Source organism: Sturnira hondurensis, unplaced genomic scaffold (genome assembly GCF_014824575.4).
Source record: "Sturnira hondurensis isolate 20B ecotype Veracruz unplaced genomic scaffold, ASM1482457v3 Scaffold0006496, whole genome shotgun sequence".
Classification (NCBI taxonomy): domain Eukaryota; kingdom Metazoa; phylum Chordata; class Mammalia; order Chiroptera; family Phyllostomidae; genus Sturnira; species Sturnira hondurensis.
In genome coordinates this window covers 14734562-14751907 of record NW_028079127.1, presented here as the reverse complement: position 1 = coordinate 14751907, position 17346 = coordinate 14734562, and the positions used below count along the sequence as shown (strand labels likewise).

General features: G+C 50.6%; 1 protein-coding gene across 1 annotated transcript in view; it reads left to right on the top strand.

The window, feature by feature from the left end:
• The first annotated feature begins 698 nt into the window (after positions 1-698).
• Positions 699-17346, top strand: part of PTPRN2 (protein tyrosine phosphatase receptor type N2) — a 385188-nt gene continuing 368540 nt past the window's right edge. The window contains exon 1 of the mRNA XM_037049518.1: positions 699-858. Within this exon, the coding sequence (XP_036905413.1) occupies positions 756-858 (103 nt within the window). The 5' untranslated portion in view covers positions 699-755. The remainder of the gene's footprint in view (positions 859-17346) is intronic.

Genomic DNA, 17346 nt, shown 5'->3' with positions numbered 1-17346 from the left:
TGGACCCTTCGGCGCGTGTGAGGGAGGCCACTGCCACACCCCCAACCCCCCATCCTCGGCCCCCTGGGAAGGCGGGCCTGAGTTCCGCGGGGGTGGGAGCTTGCAGGGGTGTGTGGGGGGGTAAGAAAGGGTTCCGCGGGAAGGGGGTCCACGGGTGTTCCTAGGGGCGGTGGTGGTTGGGGAGGGTTCCGCGGGAGGCACGGGAATCTGGGGAGGGGAGGTCCTCAGGAGGAATGTGGTGGGTGGGAAGGGGTTCTAAGTGGGGAGTGGCGTGGTGGGTGGGGTGTGGCGGGTGAAAAGGGGGTCCGCGAGGGGCGTGGAAAGGGTGTGGCGTCCGCAGGTGAGGCAGGGACGGAGGTGGAAGGAGGGCTTAGGGGCTCGCGGGCTGACTGACAGAGGTACGCGGAGGAGGCTGAGCGCCCCGCGCGGAAGGGGGCGGAGGGCGGGGCTGGGGCGCCGGGGAAGGCGGGAATCAGGCGGCCGTTCTGGGGGGTGTCGGGGGCGGGGGCCGGCGGGCGGTCGCAGGACTGGGGGCGGGGCTTGAGGGCGGGCCGGCAGCGGGAGGGCGTGTCGGGGCCGGGCCGGGGCGGGGCTTGAGGGCGGACTTGCGGCGGGGGCGTGTCCTGGGCGGCGGGGCGTTTCGGGGGCGGGGCCTGGGCGGGGCCTGGGCGGGGCCGGCGGCGCTGTCCGGTGCTGAAGCCGCGGCGGCGCGGAGCGCGGGGAGGAGAGGCGGCCATGGACTGAGCGCCGCCGTCATGGGGCCACCGCTCGCGCCGCGGCTTCTGCCGCTGCTTCTGCTGCCGCCGCTCCTGCCTGCCGCGCCCGCGTCCCTCGCCCGGCCGCTCCCGGGGCTGCTGGGTGAGTGGGGACGGGGTGCGGAGGGGTGTCTGAGGGAAAGAGGGCGCCGGGGGACGCGTGTTTGTGGAGGAGCGGTTGGGGGAGGGGTCTCAGAGGAAGTGGGGGGTCGGGAAAGGGGCGCCTCACGCGAGGGGGAGGGAGCCTGAGGGGATGGGGTGGGGGAGGGGGCGCCCCAGTGAGCGAGGGGGAGGGGCGCCTGCGGGGCTGGGGTGGGGGAGGGGCCCCGAGGCTGCGCCGGGTGAGGGAGGGGCCGCGGGTCCCACGCGTCGCCCTCGCCTCAGTTTCCCCGGCAGCGGCCCTCGTCCCCGTCCGGGTCGCCGGGTCTCTGCCCTTGTTGGCGGGCGTGGGTGCGCCCCGCGTGTCCGTGCCGCGTGCGCGGGGGGTGGGGGCGTCCAGGCCGGGCCGGCGGCGACGCGGGAGGGGGCGCGCGGGGGTCCGCGTCCCTGCCGCCGGGCTGCTTCCCTCTGAGGTTCACGGAGGCCCGTCCGCGGGGCTTCGGGCCGGCGCTCCTCAGGGGTTCCTTCGGGCCGGCGGTGCGGACGCGGCTGCAGTTGCGGGACGAGCGCGCCGCCTGCTCCCAGTCCCCCGCGGCGCGTCCCCACCCCGGCCCCGGACGGACCTGGGGGGCCGGGGGCCGCCGTGCCCCGGCTCTCGCGCGTCCGCGCCCCAGCAGGCGGCCGCGCGGCGCAGGTAGACGGGCAGCGGGGGCCGAAAACGGCGAGGCCCCGCCCGGGCGGCCTGCGCCGCGCCGCGTCCCGCCCCCTCCCCGGGCCCGGCACCGTGGCCACGGGGGCCCTGCTGCGGGGCCCGGGGCGTCTTCCCTCTGCGGCCGCCGCCAGCCCCTGACGCGGCCCAGCCCGCTATGCGCTGCCGGCCGTGCTCCCCGCGCTTCCTTCGGCGCCTGTCACCTCCTGTCACCTCCTGCGAGCTGTTTGCTCAGCTGCCCAGCCGCCACCCGCCAGGTCACGCCGGTTAGGGAGAAGCAGGGCCGAGTGTTGGGGGTGGGGGGGCGGCTTCCGTGGGTGAACGGCGCTGGTCCTAGACCCATCTCTCTCCACTGCAATCGCCAGTTGACAGCGTTTGCCCAGCGACATCACGGAGAAGGGACGAGAGAGGTGGCTGAGGGAGGCAGCGGTCCTCCTAAAGATGGACGTGAGCAAAAAGACGAAAATCCCCGAACTGTCCCGGATGCAGCGATGGTATTTGGGCTACAGGCAGTGCTGAATCGTATCACTGAAAAGGGTGCATTTCCCTCTGTTCACTATGTGCCCCAAGGCAGCCTCTCGGACAATCGTAGGGGCCCCGGGTGGCATTGGAACTGACCCCAGGATGCCAGGAGGTCGGGCTGACCTCCTACATTCCCTGTCTGATTGGAAAGCCCGCCAGTATATAAAGACAGCAAGGTACCAGCGTGGTCTTCCCATTCTGGGGCCCAACCCCGGGTAGCCTCATCCACCTATGTGAGTCCCTGCATCCCGCCCACCCGGACCCCTCCCCCTGCACCCCCTCCCCCGGCTGCTGCTGCCACATCCTCAGAATTCACACGCAGTCTCCAGAAAGTGCAGGGGGCCATGGGTACCCATGAAAGGCATGAGCTGCTGTCTCTCTCTCTCTCTGCCATCTGCACCTTGTTCCATCATGGTCACACCCACTTTGTTATTCCAAATCGTGATGCATATGAAAGATGCACCTTGGACCCGGCACGGCCCCAGCCATGTCACTTGTAACCTGTTTGTTTAGCCATTTGCACTCAGCCCCAGGTTGAGGCCTGCAGAGCACACCGTGCCCCGGGGATCCTAGTGCTTGCTCCTTGCTGATGCCAAGGCGGTGGGATGCCCCGGTCTCTCCCTTTCTTCAAGGACACCCTTTCCCCTTTAATCATGTTAGCTTCCTGCCTTGGCACCACCCATGTGCCCGTGTGTTTCTGGTGCAAATGCCTCCCTTACAGCACATCGTGCACCACTGTCTGTGACACTACTGTCAGAGCTGGAACCGCTGAGCGGTTTTCTTCTTTACTTCGATCCCTGGGTTTGCCTTTGCTTCCTCCCTCTGCCTTTCTCTGTGATTTCAGGGCATCCTTTTGTTTAGTGCTCGGTACTTTTTCCACAGATCTGATGTGAGTGTAGGCCCTTTGTCTTTAAGCCGGTCTTCAGTTACTGGGAGGCCCATTTGTGAGCCTGCTCAGGCAGCCCTGCCTTAAAGGGCAGCCACATAAGAACCTCCTCCTTTTGCTAAAGAGATGCAATTTTCTCTTGCCAAAGGTTAGGTAGTCAACCTTTCGTGCATATTTTGCTTGAAGAATCCAAAGTCAAACCTCACCGATGCACCTGTCTTTGAAGATGTCTGAGTGTTTATTTTCCTCCTTTGTTTTTTGCCTCCTGATTTTCCCACACATATTTTTCATTCACCAGCAAGCTCACACGGGGCTGAGGAGAGAGGAGGAGCGGCAGTCGGCTCCCTTTGTGAACTAGATGGCGTGATGGTTTATTTTTAAATCGAAGCATCCTTCCTGCCACAGAAGCACAAATGCGTCTTTGCTTCTTGGGGTCCACAGCCCTTGCTGCTCCTTACCGGTTGGGAGGAAGGAACAGCCTGCCCCTCCCCCAAAGTGAGCGCCCTGCTTCCTTCCCAAAACCTGAACCTTTCTCTGCTGGTTGTCTCCTCCTGCATCTCCAGCTCCTTCACCCTCAGGTGCTCATGTTCCTGTGCAGAAGGATTGGGGCTCATGGGAAACCCTGGGCTTTCAGGAAGGGGAGGCACCCAACATGGGCTCATCCGCAAAACCAGATGCATCGGGTGGGACTGTCGTGGCCTCCTGTGTCCAGAGATGGCAGCTGAATGTGTCAGACTCAGGGGGAACGTGTGGAGAATAAAACAGATTTTCATATGGCCTCCACTCTGTGCCCAGCTGAGCTGAGTCTCAGCATCTTGCAGCTCTGCTTTAAAAGCCCATCTGTTTTTACTCCTGGTTACCAAGCTCACCCTCAGTGGTGCCCAGGAGCAGGTGTGGGGGTGTGCTGAATTTGGAGGTCTGCTTTCTACTTTCCTCCGTGGGGCCCCATTGTGCTGGCACGTGCTCCAGGAATTCCTGTGCGCTGTGAAGTGGGAGGACCTGTTGGGTCCCTGTGAAAAGGGCAGGAGCAGCAGGTGAACCTGAAGTTTGGGCTGAGATGCCAACCCAAGGCTCACCACCCTTGGGGTGGGATTTGATGAATTCTTTGGCAACCATTGATTGTTTTGTGTGATAATTTCTGAATTCTGAATTTATTCCATTGTGTTCTTTTCACATGCAGTATTGCCTGATTCATGAATGTGGTTACCCACCCACTTTGGGAAGATGGGTTAGCTGAGCTGTCACTGCACACGGTCTTGTTAAGAAAGGTCGTCGTTAACATGACCCCTTGGAGCGTTACCTTAGAGGGTTAGACTCTCTTGTGAAAAGGTGGTTGTAACTAAATGTGGCCTGGGCTTGGGTGGCAGGTATTTATCCAGATAGGTGCAAATACTGATAGTTTAATATGGAAAGGTGAAAAAAAGCTTAAGAAATGAGCCAAAAAGGTTTTTCATCTGAATGTATCCTGGTGGTCGCCAGCCCAGTGAGGCTCACCTAACTGAGAACCTATCTTATCTCTTCTGACAAGATGTTCCATTTCCCGAGAAAGCAGAAAGCTGACTTCACGGCAGAGACCTTCTGTGCCACAGGGCAGCACCTGGCAGCTGTTTTCACATTAGTCTAAATTGACCCTTGTAAATGTAGACCCAGCTGGACTTATTTTTTAAAATCTAGGTTGATAGGAGGCCAGAAAACCAGAGAAGCACAAAATAATCAATGCAATTTTCTGCTACCTGGAAACAGAGTGGAAACAGTTTGTTGAAGAAAGAAGGAAATTTTTTTTTAATTTGTGCCATCTCTAACAGCTCTGCCACAGCCACTATTTAAATAAATATCCAGGGCAGGAAATGAGAAGGGGCGTGGTTCTCCTGGAAACACGTATGTTCACACAGTAAGTGAATCCTTTGTTTGCTCGTCTGCTCCTGTGGGTAAGTGGAGGACTCCAACACTAGTCTATGGAAGTGAACTTCGGACAGAGGTGCTGATGTGTGAAACATACGGCCCATCTGTCTTCCAAATGCCGCTCTGTGCGTGATATGAACAGACAAGGAAGCCATTCCGGGGTTTGCAATGGCCACTCGGTGTTAACTCTCCTGTATGTAGGTGGATTAGAGGGTATTTGACTTATTTTGTTTTTGTCTGTTTCCTCCCGTCATACTAACTGTGATTCAGAAAATGCAGGGACGTGCCCTGCCTGTGCGTGGGTCTTGGGGGTTGGTTCAGGGGCACCAGGCAGGAGAGGATGAGCTAACAGTTATGGAACAGATCGGGGAGCTTTTTTAAAATTTAATTCAAATTATCATATAGTGAAATGATTTTTTTTTCTTTGGGGGTACTGATCTATGTATGGATTCTGGTGACAGGTGACAGAAGTCCCAATGCCCAGCACTGCCCACACCATCCCTCTGTAGTGACAGCCTGTTTTCCTGTGCCCCACAACCCCAGCAGCTTTCTGGTTACATGTGACTCCCCAGAATTACCTCAACAGAAGAGGCTTTCTATCCTAGTTTCCCAAATGGAAAGACAGAGAGATGGGGCTGAGAGATTGGGTCTCAGGTCCCTGGCCTCCAGAGTCTGCCTTTTTTTTCTGGTGGGTGATTTGGGATGGGGAAGGGTTGGCCCTGTAGGATATTAGTCCCAGCAGCAGGGTTCTCCACAAAAACAGGGCAGTCTGACTCTTGCTATTATAGGGACAGAGGCAATTTCCACTTGTCAAACTGCCTTTCTCTAAGGAGCTTCAGAATCTCTAGGCTCTTTGGTCCTGTTCCAAGAACATTTGAAAATGCTCTTGGACCATTGGTGGGGTGGGTAATTTTTCTGAGTTGAGTTTTGTTCTGGGTGTCAGATCTAATTATCTGGTTTGCTTCTATGAGGGAATTTTGATGTTCAGAAAAGGATAACTTGATTGGGGCAGGAAAGCAGGTACCCCTATAGAAGCTTGACATGTCTGTAAACACCCTGCTCAGAATGCTTCTAGGTTTCCATCAGATTCCTCCACGCCTCGCACTGCTGCAGCGACCTTCCATCCTCTATGGCTCTGTTTCTGCTTTGCTTTTTTGACTCCACATACTAATATAAATGAAATATTATGGTATTTGTTTTTCTCTGACTTATTTCACTGGGCAAAATACCCTCTAGGTCCATCCATGTTATGGCAAATGCTAAGATTTCATTAATTTTTTTTATATTAGCAAGGGGAGGGAGAGAGAAAGAAAGGGAGAGAAACATCGACGTGTGGTTGCCTCTCCAGTGCCCCCTCGTGGGGACCTCATCTGCAACCCAGACATGTGCCCTGACTAGGAACTGAAAGATTCCATTCTTTTTTATGACTGAGTAATATTCCATTGCACGTATGTACCACACCTTCTTTATCCGATCATCTGTTGATGGGGACCTAGGTTGCTTTCACATGTTGGAAAGCAGGTACCCCTATAGAAGCTTGACATGTCTGTAAACACCCTGCTCAGAATGCTTCTAGGTTTCCATCAGATTCCTCCACGCCTCGCACTGCTGCAGCGACCTTCCATCCTCTATGGCTCTGTTTCTGCTTTGCTTTTTTGACTCCACATACTAATATAAATGAAATATTATGGTATTTGTTTTTCTCTGACTTATTTCACTGGGCAAAATACCCTCTAGGTCCATCCATGTTATGGCAAATGCTAAGATTTCATTATTTTTTTTATATTAGCAAGGGGAGGGAGAGAGAAAGAAAGGGAGAGAAACATCGACGTGTGGTTGCCTCTCCAGTGCCCCCTCGTGGAGACCTCATCTGCAACCCAGACATGTGCCCTGACTAGGAACTGAAAGATTCCATTCTTTTTTATGGCTGAGTAATATTCCATTGCACGTATGTACCACACCTTCTTTATCCGATCATCTGTTGATGGGGACCTAGGTTGCTTTCACATGTTGGCATTGTAAATAGTGCTGCAGTGAACATGGGGATGCACATATCTTTTTGAATTAGTGTTTTTTTTTTCAGGTAAATATGTAGAAGTGAAATACCTGGGTTGTGTAGCAGCTTTATTTTTAATTTTATGAGCAGTCCCCATGTTGATTTCTGTAGTGGTTGAAGTAGTTTACAATTCCACCAATGATGCGCTAGGGTTCCCTTGTCTCTGCATCTTCATCAACACTTGTTATTTGTTGATTTATTGGTGACAGCTATTCTGAGAGGTGTGAGGTGAAGTCTCATTGTGGCTTTAATTTGCATTTCTCTGATGATTAGTGATGTTGAGCATCTTTTCATATGTCAGTTGTCCACCTGTGTGCCCCCTGCCCACTTTTAAATTGAATTTGTTGGTGTTAGTTGTAAGAGTTCCTTATATATTTTGATTATTAACTCTTTATCAGATGTCTTATTCATGAATCTCTTCTCCTGTTTAGTAGGTTGTCTCTTTGTTTTGCTGAAGGTTTCCTTCACTGTGTAAAACATTTGGTCTGATGTAGCCCCACTTGCTTATTTCCATCAGATTTTTTAAATGTATTAATATCAATACCAGAATTGTTACAATAAAAAGCCCACCTCAAAGCAAGGGATGAAGGAGGGATTACTTTTATTAAAAAAATTTAAGAGTTGGTTCCACCTAAGCTTGACATTTAGAGTGTCAAAGAAGCAAAGGAAGGCTCATTTTAGTCCCTTGTTTTTTATGAGACATGCTGGCATGAAACTTCCCCTCATGTGACGCAGGCATTCTGTGTCACCATGTGGCTCTGAAAGCCCATTTCAGCTTCTGATGCTGTGTCCTACATACAGTACAAAGGATGTGTTTGGAAATGGTTTGTTTAGTGGAAGGAATCTTCAGAAGAAAGGCTGACCTGGTTTCCCAAGGGAAAAGGGCTTCATATTAATGGTACAAGTCAAGTCTGGCTCCAACAGCAAAATACAGTCACCTTGCAAATGGTCACAGTCACAGAGCAGCCAATAAAAATGGCCATGGGAGGCCAAAGCTTATTCCATGTGGTTGTGGCTTTACCCTGTCTGAAAGGACCTGTGGTCTGGCTGGAAGGTGGTTCAGTGACGTGATGTTCTCTGAAGCAGTTGTACTTCAATGGCACCAGGTGAGGAGTACCAGGGACAATGTGGCTTCTCAGTGGCCACGGGTGGTGGAACCTGGTGAGGAAGCAGTGTGAGTTGCCCTCTACTGGCTTTTACCGAAACATGCACCAGGATTTCTCTTTCTCTGCTTTTGCCTGAAAACAGGTTGAGATTGGGACCACCAGTCATTATTGGATTTAAGTGCTATGTGAGTGGATAAAGATGTGATTAAAGACAGGCTCAGCTCTGAGGGGCAGGTGCCTGTCCTTGGCATCTGGCCCTTCTGGGGCCTTGTCCCTGCTTCACCAGGGGTGCTTGGTCCTGGATGCCATGAAATATTAGTCACCAGAGACAAAAAGAAGATTCCAGCACAGCCAGAAACTGCAGGGATCTCCAGAATGTGGTGGGGGGTGAATGGATGTGGGCACAGAGCACAAATTAAATGACTTTCCACTTCAGAAATCTTTACAGTTTGCATTTATACTCACTGAAGTCAAGAGGAATGAAAGGACTTCACCTACAATCTCTCTGAATTCATGGCACAGAAAGTGCCAAGTTCTTGGCATTTGTGACAGAATTGTGTGAGATGGTGGGAGAGTCCTATTTATTATTTTCAGAAGCTCCAGGTTTCTGCATTTAATGTTGGAGGCCGATGGCCAGACTGGGGGGAATATTGTTATTACGCCACATAATATTACTTTACTGACTCCAAATCTTGGCTGAATTTACTATTGAGATTTTTTTCAAAAGCATTACCATTAGATTTTAAATAGTAACATCATTTATGTTTTTTAAATAAGTGTATTTAAAAAATAGTCCTACTCAATGAGGATGCAGGCTGATCATGTTGTAATCATGAGAATAATAAAGGGCAATAACACTGTCTGGACTTTATTTCTTATCAGACCCCTGAACAGCTAAACACCCTTAAATAAAAGAAATAGAACTTAAATAACAGTCATACAAATTCTTATGCATTTGAGTGGAAAGTGTAATAGAAAGAGATAGAACATACCCTTCTGTAGACACACTCATCACTTCCTTTTAAAATATGTAACATCTGCAGCATTTGATAAATGTGAAGACCAGAGCACTTTGTTTTAGTGTGCCTGGCGTGTCTAGGTGGCACCGTGTTTGAGTGTCTGGATTTTTGTTTTGTTACCAAGGCTTGAAAAATAGTTGGTGACAGAGGTGGGAGGACCTCATCCTCATACAGGAGCATTAAGGACGGCACACAGCACTGGCCCCGTGTCAGGCCTGCTCGTCCACCTGGGAACGCAGGCCACGCGGCCTCGCTGCAAGGCTGCCACCCCAGCAGTGCCCTGCACCCCCAGCCTGCACCCTCTACTGGAGTGGAGTGAAGGCAGAGCCAGGGGACGTCATCCACCCCCATGCGGGGCTTCCACACCCACCACTTTCTGCGCCTCTCTCCCAGGACTTGGGAGGCATGAGGACACCAACATGTCATCACACTGTCAGAAAAGTCCATTGTGCTGGTAACACTGGTGTCTCGGGGTCCCCGAAGGTCTCACTGACTCCTTCAGCTCCCCTTGCTGTGAGTCCTGGACTCATTCGCAGGGCCTCTGTGTGTGGGCCTGCCAGGACTGAGTCCCCCTACAGGGAAGGGCTCTGCCTTTCAGGTTGCACCTCATTGGAGTCCAGACATCACTACAGTCTGTGCCTTCTGTCCCTTCCTGCTTGTCTGCACATCTCTGTGGGCCCCAATCTGTTCTCACAAAGTGAGCCCTCTGGGCTGCATTTGGAAGGACGATTCTTGTGGGCAGGTTTGGATACATGAGAATTCCGGGTGTCCTGTGCCACCCTTGGGGTGTGCCAGGTTTCTAAGGGGACAGCTGTGGGGTCTGGACTGAGTGCTCTTTGCTCCCCGTAGGTCACCTGTTTCTTCCCAAAGGACTTCCTCTTAGAGGAAGAAAGACAAGGAGAAGCACCTCTTTGCTTTCCTCCTGGCTTTCGTAAGGTTCCTTGGGTTCTGCGGACCCTGGACCATTTATGCAGAACAGGGAGGGTCAGGAGCTGAGGGATGTACACCCACCCTTACCCTAACCGCTGGCTTTGATGTTCCTGTGTCCTCATTCTGCTGGTGTTGGTGTGAAGTGTGGCTCATGCAGCAGCACATCCCTCCCCAGAGAAAACCCTGCAGGGATGACTGTGGGGAGCGGTAGTGATGTTGGAGGTCCCATGTGAAGCTCATGGACTGTGGGGGACATGTTCTGGGGCTTGCCCAGTGAGGACTCCACATTCTCAGCCCCTAATATTCACACCTATGACCTGGAATATGCTTCAGAAAAAAAGGCTTTGTGTCAGAGTTCAGTTGAACAGAGAAACCATGATGTCAGAAGCAAAACCATGTAAAGATTTTTATTTCTTGCAGCCCTGGCTGGTGTAGCTCAGTAGATTGAGTGCAGGCCTGTGAACATAAGGATCATGGTTCGATTTCCAGTCAGGGCACATGCCTGGGTTGCAGGCCAGTTCCCAGCAGAGGACCCACGAGAGGCAACCATACATTGATATTTCTCTCCCTCTCTCCTTCCCTTCCCCTCTAAAGATAAATAAGTAAAATCTAAAAAAAAAGACTTTTATTTCTTGCAGAATCATTTTAGACTGAAATTCCTTGGGTGCTAGGAGTCTGGTGGGGGTCTCTCTATGGAGGACCTAGTGTCCAGTCCATACCCGCCTGCTGGTCACTGTACAAATTTCTGTGCACCCACCTCCTTTTCAGGGCCACAGTAGGCCTGAGGCCCCTGTTTGCTTTTGCCTTGTTTGGGGCAAGAAGCAAGTCCTTTAGGGGTGCACGTCCAGTGAGGATGATGAAAACACTGAGACTCTTTTATAGGAATCTCTCGGCTTCGAGTCTGAGAAGGAGGAAGCATTCTTTAAATGGAAGAAAATATTTTTCAGAATAAAGATTAGATTCTTAGTTTAGTCTCCTAAGAAATGGGATGTAACTTATTTTCTAATTGCTATAACAACTCTCAGTAGTTGTCTATTCCCAACGTATAATGAACTTGGACTTTAATTTATCCTCATATAGGACATGGATGCCCACACACACATCCTGTAGCTAAAATGTGTGAGCTACATTGCTGGTGCCCATGGAACTCATACGACGAGCAAATATCAGGAGAATGGACCAAGGCCATGTCAAAACAACAGTTTGGGGGTGAAACACTTGTTAGTAAAACATGGAACATGTTTAAGGGACAAATACCACTCTTTAGCAATGAAATTAGATTCTGCTTGGTTTTATGTATGTTATATCTTTGGGAAGTAAGATGTAGTTCTCAAAGAACATCTTGATTCAGAGCTGTCCTGGTGAGATAAAAATGTGCAATTGAGCTGCGAATTTGGATATTTATGTTCTTATTCTCCAGAGATTCGGAGGTAGTGGTGTAGATGTCAAACTCACTTCAGGGCACGAGCACACTACATTACCGACATAGCAGCACATTGATTAAGAAGTCCATTGTTGATGTGAGAAGTGGTATGTTCAATCTAAACTGATACTGCTAAAGAATATATGGCCCTTCTTTAATGATTTAATGTTTTCCTTAGGAACTCTGAAAGAAAAACAGATATGCAGGATAAATTTAAAGAGAAGCACCAAGGAAAAAAAAGAATATTTGAGACCATTAGAGCTGATCTTACATAAAATAAATTCTCACAAAGACTGTATGTGAAACAGATACTAATTCCAAAATTAAATCTCTTATTTTGAGAGATTCTACCCAGGTATGGGTATACTGTTACCATGTTCCCACTATTGTACCACTTCCTCTAGAATATCAAACCACGGTAGGAGAAATAAATGGCCTGCCAGAGGTAGGACAGTGGTGACAGAGGTCCACGGTGAGCATCTCATCCCGTTTGAGTAAGGCTGACGGGCTCCTTGGCCCTTGGATGCCAGACAGAAGCAAGAGCCGTCTCCTGGAGGAAGGCAGCAGCATCACAGCATCCAGGTGTCAGGACAGTGGGCTGAGCACCTACTGTGCCGACTTCCGTACCAGGCACTGGACATGTAAGCACAAACAAGACAGTGTCCCTGCTTTCAAGTTCCTTCCATGCTTCCAGAACCCTCCCTGTCTCCAGAACCTTCCCTGGCTCTTGAACCTTCCCTGTCTTCTAGAACCTTCCTGTCTCCAGAAGCCCACCAAGGCCTTTCTCTTTCCTGTACATTCCTAGTACTTATACTGTAATGGAATTTTACTAAGGTAATTCACTTAATGACTGTAAAGAACTATTTTCCATGCCACATCTACTGTTCTTGGTTTGGGAAGCTCGTCTATGTGAAAGGACCTTGGTGAGGAAGTACTGCATTTTCATCCCATGGGTATTTATTTTGTTGTGTTTCCCAACTTTTGCCAGGAAATGGAAGTGGCACCCATGAACTTCGCTTTTACCTTTGGGACCCTTAAGAAATAGGTACTTTTCATTAGATGTGCCAAGAAGCATGCGCCTTTTTAAAAAATAATAACATGCAAAAGCAAAGAAAGATCCCACATCCTGCAACAGTCAGGATAAAATGCAGCAAAACAGGGGGCTGAGGGCAGGTCCAGGTCCAGGTCCAGGTCCAGGTCCAGCACTTACCGCACAAGACCCTTGGGCATTTGGGAAGGCACGGCCTGCATTCTGGCCTTCCTCCCCTCCTCCTCCTTCTCCATGGTGTTTGTGACTTCGCAGCTGCTTGGGTGAGAGAAGAAAGCTCTACCATAAATCCCTAAAAAGATATAAAAGCATCTCGACTTCTGTGCTATGAATTGTTTCCTTAGCCACGAACTACAGTTGACCTCGACCCACCAGCGTGTAAAGTGTTCCATATGCCAGAGTGGAGTGGCTAAAAGGTGACCCAAGCTCTTGCCAAGGGGCAATGAATTCAGGGCCTGCCAGGTTGTTATCTGTTTCTCTGCTCTGTGCTCTGCTCACCTTGTGTTTGGAATTGATGACCTCCGGCTTCTTCTCTGGGCTGGGTCATAAATTACCACTAGGAAAAACAGAAAGTGAAGGGTTTGCGGAAAGGAAACGAGGCTGAGAAGGAAGGGCTCCTGTCCGGATTTGGTGCATCGGGTGGTGTGGGTGGGCGTGAGTGCTCAGCGGTCTTGTCCTGGCGGCACAGACTAGTTTGTGACAGTGGGCAAGCCAAGCCATTTGGGGCCCGTGGTCCAGGCTGGGCAAGGTCCTGTCACGACTGAGAGCACCTGATTTTGCAGGAGAGCTGACCGCTGGAGTCGATAGTTCCTCTCCTTGGCAACTCCATTTTGACTGAGTTCCCTGTGTTCCCCTGTTCCCTGCGGCAGGGAGTGTTCCTGATCTGGGAGGCTCCAGGTGGGGGCAGCAGCCCTGACGTGGGCCTGGCAGAGGGGCAAGGGTCTGGGGCCTGAAGGGGGTAAAGGCACATGGGTAGAGGGGACAGGGAGACCTGGTTCATGAGGAGCGAAGGCCCTGAGATGGGGCTTGTTTCACTTTCTAACCCAAAGGAGGAAGGAAACATGGCTCTGAGCAGGCGCTACTTGATCTCTTGCCACAGGGCTCACCACTCTCCCTCCACCCCAGGCTTGGCCTGGCACTCTGCATTTTCTAATGGGGATGAGGCTGGAGGTGTGTCAGGCTGAGGGTGTGTGCTTGCTGTGGGTGGACTCAGAAGCCCAGGGGAGCAAAGAGGGAGAGGCAGGCAGGGGTTGCAGGATGGCCCCACTGTTGGTAAGCAAGAAGGACAGAGCATCTTCAGAAGGATGAGGCCACTGTGTTCTGTGGAGTTTTGATGGTAAGACGGCCACTCTCCCGGCAGGAGAATGGACATGCATTCATGCTGCATGGCCTTTCCCTTCCTCCTCCTGGACAGGTGATTGTGTTTCACAGGAGTGGCAAGGCCTCAGCATCTCTGTGGGCAGTGAGGTTAGGGGGATGCATGTGTGCTCTGGCTTACCAGTCCGCCGTGTGCATCTCTGCCCCAGCTGGCAGCGAGGAAGGTCGAGTTAGGTCCTCCAGTGTCAGGGAAGCAGATCAGGGGCACCTGGGATGCCCAGCTCTGTGGAGCCCCAAACTCAGCTTCTTTCCAGGTCACTCAGGGACAATCTGGTTCTGAGAATGGGGTTCAGCCCACACTTCCTTACATAGCCTGATTTATAACCCGAAGACCAGTGTCACGCCTTGGGGGACACATACCCAGCAGTGGCCAGTGTGGGTCACTGCCCTGAATCTGGTGAGGGTAGAGCAGAGGTGGTGTCTTCATCGGAGAAGGGATGACCAGTGACTAGCTTCTGTTGGGCCACATTTATTCACTTTGAAAGATTTTTAAAAAAATTTAATTCCCTTCAGTTTAATGTTCTTAAAAAACTTTGGCTTATTAATTTTTTAGAGAGAGAGAGGAAGGGTGAGGCAGAGAGAAACGTCAATACTTTTGTTCCACTCATTCATGCATTCACTGGTTGCTTCTTGCATGTATCCTGACCAGCGTTCGGACCCACAGCCGTGGTATATAGGGACAACACTCTAACCCATTGAGCTACCTGGATATTCTGAGATTATATTCTTTTCTTTTTGATGTTAGTGATTTTTTCTTTTAAGACGTGATTATGATAGCAGATGGCAGGTACATTTTTCCTTAAGGCTTTTCAATTGGAAACATAAACACTGGGCAACCTAGTATAAGTTCCCCTAGATTTAAAAAAAAGCTTACTAGTCTGTGAAACTGAAAAAAATAGAAAGCACTACTTTAATAAATATTTTTAAGGTTTTATTTAGATGCAATTGACATATAGCACTGTGTAAGTTTAAGGTATACAGCATAATGACTTGACTTAGATGTATTTTGAAATTATTTCCACATAAGTTTAGTTAACATCCATCATGTCACATAGATACAAAAAGAAAAAGAAAAAAAGAAAAAAACATTTTTTTCTTGTGATGAGAACTTTCTTAGCAATTTCCAAATATACAGAGTTAGGTATGGTCGTCACGGTGAAGGACTATTTCTCTCAAGTGTGGCAGGTGAATGAGATCTGCTCCAGGAGTATTTGTTTAAAGGATTTGTGGCCAATCTCATAGTTTTGTGCAACATAAATCAGGCTATGATTGACACCAAGATTTGAAGATCTTCTTTCCCTACAGGTCTCCTGGGTAAATTCGAGAAAAGAAATCTAGTCTAAAAGTTGTTCTTTTCCTCCCAAACCATGGACTCCAGAAGGAATCATTTAATGTTCCTACAATCTCTGGGAGTAACAGGGGAAAAATTTAAGGAATTTTATCATATTATGAGTGACCAAATCATCCACTTCTCTGGACCCTCATTTCCCCACATAAAATAAGAAAATTAAAGTACACATATTCATAGGTTTATGAACATGTTTTTAATAAATGACAGTCACCTCCTTTTCTGCACATCTTAGTGGCAGTGATGGATGTCCTAGCAGCACACTGGCCATTTCTGTACCCAGATGACCACACCGTCCCCACATCCAGGATGGGCACGGCGCCTGCATCCTGGGCTGGAGTCCCCCAAGGGCTCCTGACATTTCTCCACGGCTCATGGTCTGGCTGCTCCCAGCATGACGCCCACCTCTCGTCTCAGTCCTGGAGGGCCGCATCCCTGCCAGACTTAGCCTTCCTCCTGTGTTTCCGATCGGCTAATTAACTTGGATGCTGGGCGACCTGCTTTGGGGGCTGGGCCAGCCCACATGGCTCTCGGCAGGAACTCATGCATTTGTCAGATAATGAGGGGCCTGCAGGTCTGCAGAGAGCCCACCCAGGCTCAGCCTTGACATTTCACATCGCCATAATGAAAAGCCTTCCTAAAATAAATGCAGCCTGCGTCACATCTAATGTATTCTGTGTGGAGGGTGGAAAACACAGTCACAGGCTCAGCCAGGCCGCAGCCTGTTCGTCACAGTGACAGGACAGCCTGTCGTGAGCTCAGGAATTTTCTGGCCTAGAAAAGATCCGAGTGAACACCATAAACACCCAGGGAAGCAGAGAGCAAGATACAGTCATTCACTTGGTGGGATGGAAGCCATTTCACTTCCTTTAATTTTCATCATTTCTGTGGTCTTACTGTTTGCTAACAGACCCACTATAGAAACAGCGGTGTTGTCCTGGCATGTGTGTCTCAGTGGACTGAACACTGGCCTGCGAACTGAAAGGTTGCCGGTTTGATTCCCAGTCAGGGCACGTGCCTGGGTTGCTAGCCAGGTTCTGAGTTGGGTATGCAAGGGGCAACTAATCTCACATCAGTGTTTCTCTCCCTCACTTTCTCACCCCCTTTCCTGCTCTCTCTAAAAGTAAATACATGAAATCTTTAAAAAAGTAAAAAACAGTGGTGTTGGGTAACCTTTGATACCAGCAGCTAAATTGAGAAGGATATGGGGCTGTTCTCACCCTCTTCTTTTCCAGGAGAAAATGAAGAAAACCCTTTTTCTCCTTTGGAGACATTTAAATGTGGAAAACCCAGAGCTCAGAAAGGGTCCAGTTTTGCTAGTCCAGGGCCCCCCTGCCTTTGAAGGTCACGGTGAAGGTGGGCCGTGGGGTTTTGGGCCTGGAGGGGATTTGTGATATCACTGCTGGTCTCTTTCTCTCTCTTTTAGAATTTTAAAATTGATTTTTAGAGAAAGAGGAAGGAGGAGAGAGAGAGAGAGAGACATTGATTTGTTGTTCCACCCATCCATGCATTCATTGGTTTTTTTATGGTATGTGCCCGACAGAGGCTCAAACTTAGAACCTTGGCGCATCAGGATGTTCTAACCAGCTGAGCTACCCAGCCAGGGCTGGTGTTCTGTTCCTGGAGCTAATAAGACCTTCTGACGTCTGTGGGCAAAAGAGTAATTTGGTTGTGCTTCAAAGTCATCACAGCTGCGTTTAATCTCAGGAAAATGGCTCACAGCAGGACCTACTGGACGCAGAGGCTAGCACCGCGGCGGGTGAGCAGGCTTTGGGCCCTGACTGGGAAGTTGCTACGCCTCCGTGCCTCAGCTGCCCTGTCTGTAGTGGGATGGTCACAGTGAGCCTTGCATCAGATTGTTTCTGTTCATTGTGAGGCACTGTGACATGATAGAGTGGCATCCTCGCCACCTCGCCCATGTGTCTGGTCCTGAGGTCCCAGATCCCACGCGAGAGGGACCTGAGTTTGGGGCCGTCCATGCACTGAGTCCGAGGGAAGCTGCACTTCTGTGGGTACAGCCACTTGGTGCCGGAGAAGGTGGACCCTGCGTGGGGTGGAAAGGACCGGGAGGGGGGAGGGGAATGGGTCTTGTCTATCTGCAAAGCTCCCCTTCCCTGTGGCTGTATTTGAAAGTTGCCTGTTCAGCCCTGTTCTGACAGCCTGTGT